Genomic DNA, 2500 nt, shown 5'->3' on the forward strand with positions numbered 1-2500 from the left:
GGGTGACCACGCCTTTTCCATTTAAACCTCCCTGCTCCCTGCTGATGGTGGTTCTTTTGATTTTTTTAATTTTTTTTACAGTATGCGAACAGACGAAGACGACGACAACATATTTGAGCCTGATCCACTACTAAATTGTGAACAGAACCCTGAATACCCTATGATTCATCCGTGTGTTGATCCGCCTCTCTGCAGCAACTGCCAGAAATCCGAACTCTCATTCTTCGACCCCAACTGTCCAGGATGTCATGAAATCTTACTCCGTCCTACCACTTTGGTTCCAGAAATTTTTGCCATTCTACGGCAATGGACACCACAAACCCAACAGAATATAGAACTTCTAGTCGATCAAGTAAGCCCCTTTGTTTTAATTTCTGACTCACTTGGATTTTAGGGGTTACAAAACCCTAAAAAAAAGGTAAAGGGTCAAGGAGATTTTGTTTTGGTGATAGGAAAATCCCTCTTATATGAAAATAAAGATAGAATGTAAATTTTGGTGACAAAATGTAGATAAGCCCCAGGGAAATTATATGCACCCAAATCTTTTTGTGTACTCTAAAGATATTAAAATATAAAGTACTGAGTACATTTAAAGTTTTGATTTAAAAAAACAAAAAGGCATAACCATGACATGCATGTGAGTATGATTTGGTTGCAAGTACCATGCTATCACTAAGTGTTGAAGGTGCCTGTGTAGTTACAAGCAGACACAGACAACCATCTTGGCTTTCCCACTCTAGGCCTATTGGAATATTGAGGATATGACAGCTGGAAGTAGAGGGGGCCGCACCAGCAGTTGGGTGATATTCATTCACAACTGAGTAGACTGGAGTAAAATGAAATGAAGTGCCTTGCTCAAGGACAACTCATTGCCTCGTTCAGGAATTGAACCTATGACTAGGGACCAACACCCTATCCACTTGGCCACATGCGTTTAGGTTTTGATCACAGAATTTGAAATATTACAAGAAGTCGTTGGTCTCTCAACCAAATGATAATTAAAATAGGATTTTAATGAATTTTAAAATAATCATTTATCAGCTACATTTAATTTTCTCCATTAACATATGAAGTAGCCTGGTTTAGGTTTTGTGGCCCTTGGCTATTACACATCCTTAACATGGCAAGGACGGCATCATCACAAAGACTGGTTTTGCCCTTCCGGGACAGAAAATACTTCAAACATCAAACATTCTATCTCTTTTACTCCAATATCACACATACACGCACACACACGCATGCACGCACAAATACACACACACACACACACACACACACAATGTTTAGACACTCATGTGCACAGTTATTTGTTGTTGTTTAGCCCCTGGTCAGCCATGGTGGAACGGACTTGATGGTCAAAGTTGAAACAACACCACCACTTGAGAGTCAGGTTACTTAGTGAAGTTTCTTAAGATGTTGACCTTGAAACAAATAATGATGATGATGATAATGATGATGATGATGATGATGTTAGATTGTAAAGGCATGGTGAAAGGGATGTGGCATCACCTTCCACTTGTACTTTTGATTGTTCCTTAATGGCTGAGTCAGCTGGCCTACCACCACCACCACCACCACCTCTTCAACAACACATCACTGCCACCACCACCACCACCACCACCACCGCTGACCCACTGACCTTACTTGAAGTATTGGACTCTTTTCTACTATTTCATTTCCTTTCCTGATATGTATATATATATATCTCTCTCTCTCTATCTCTTTCTCTTTCACTCTTTCTCTTTCAACTCCTACCCTTACTAACTTTCTCTCACTCCTCTTTCTCCCTGTTGGTCTATCCTTTCTGTCTGTCTGTCACTCACTCACTCACTCATCCACCTCTACTCTCACTCGCCCATCTATACGCTCACTCATTCCCTCACTCATGTTCTGCCACTCTAATAATGTCTTGGTGTTACTCTCAACAAAGTTAAACTGCCATGATTGACTAAAATGGTTTTATTTGTAATTACCAGTCAAAATGCTCAGCAGCATCCTGAGTTCAAATTCTGCCAAGGTTGACTTTGCCTTTTATCCTTTCAGGGTCGATAAACTAGGTACCAGTGGTGCACTGGGGTTGATATGATTGATTTATCCCCTTCTTTGAAAATGCTGGCCTTGTGCCAAAATTTGAAACCATTTATTTGTAATTAGTTATTACTACCTTGATAGTCCTAGCTATACTATATCTGACTAAAAGACAGGAAGGTCACATCCGGAACAGCTTTGAGCATAGATTTGTTGGTTCAGAGCTGATGAATGACATTAATTAAAGCAGTCCTAGATAGACTGTGTCTCAATTAAAGACATGATGGTCTTTGATCGTAGATTTGCTGGTTCAGAACTGATGAAAAACACATTAGTTAATTTAGTCCTAGATGTGGTGGTGGTGGTTGTTGTTGCTGTTGTTGTTACTGTTGCTGTTGTTGTTGTTGTTGTTTCCAACCCACACAAACAAGGAAACCAATGTGTAACTATTTCAATGCTAGTAGATGAATTG

At 39.8% G+C, this 2500-nt stretch overlaps 1 protein-coding gene across 4 annotated transcripts in view; it reads left to right on the forward strand.

Moving 5' to 3' along the window:
* Nucleotides 1–2500, forward strand: part of LOC106869432 (CAP-Gly domain-containing linker protein 4) — a 99205-nt gene that overhangs the window by 63737 nt on the left and 32968 nt on the right. For all 4 annotated transcript variants that reach the window (XM_089366393.1, XM_052974760.2, XM_014915176.3 and 1 more), the window contains exon 2: nt 82–352. In XM_089366393.1, the coding sequence (XP_089222519.1) occupies nt 82–352 (271 nt within the window). The remainder of the gene's footprint in view (nt 1–81; nt 353–2500) is intronic.

Source organism: Octopus bimaculoides, chromosome 19 (assembly GCF_046866305.1).
Source record: "Octopus bimaculoides isolate indiv1 chromosome 19, ASM4686630v1, whole genome shotgun sequence".
Taxonomy (NCBI): Eukaryota; Metazoa; Mollusca; class Cephalopoda; order Octopoda; family Octopodidae; genus Octopus; species Octopus bimaculoides.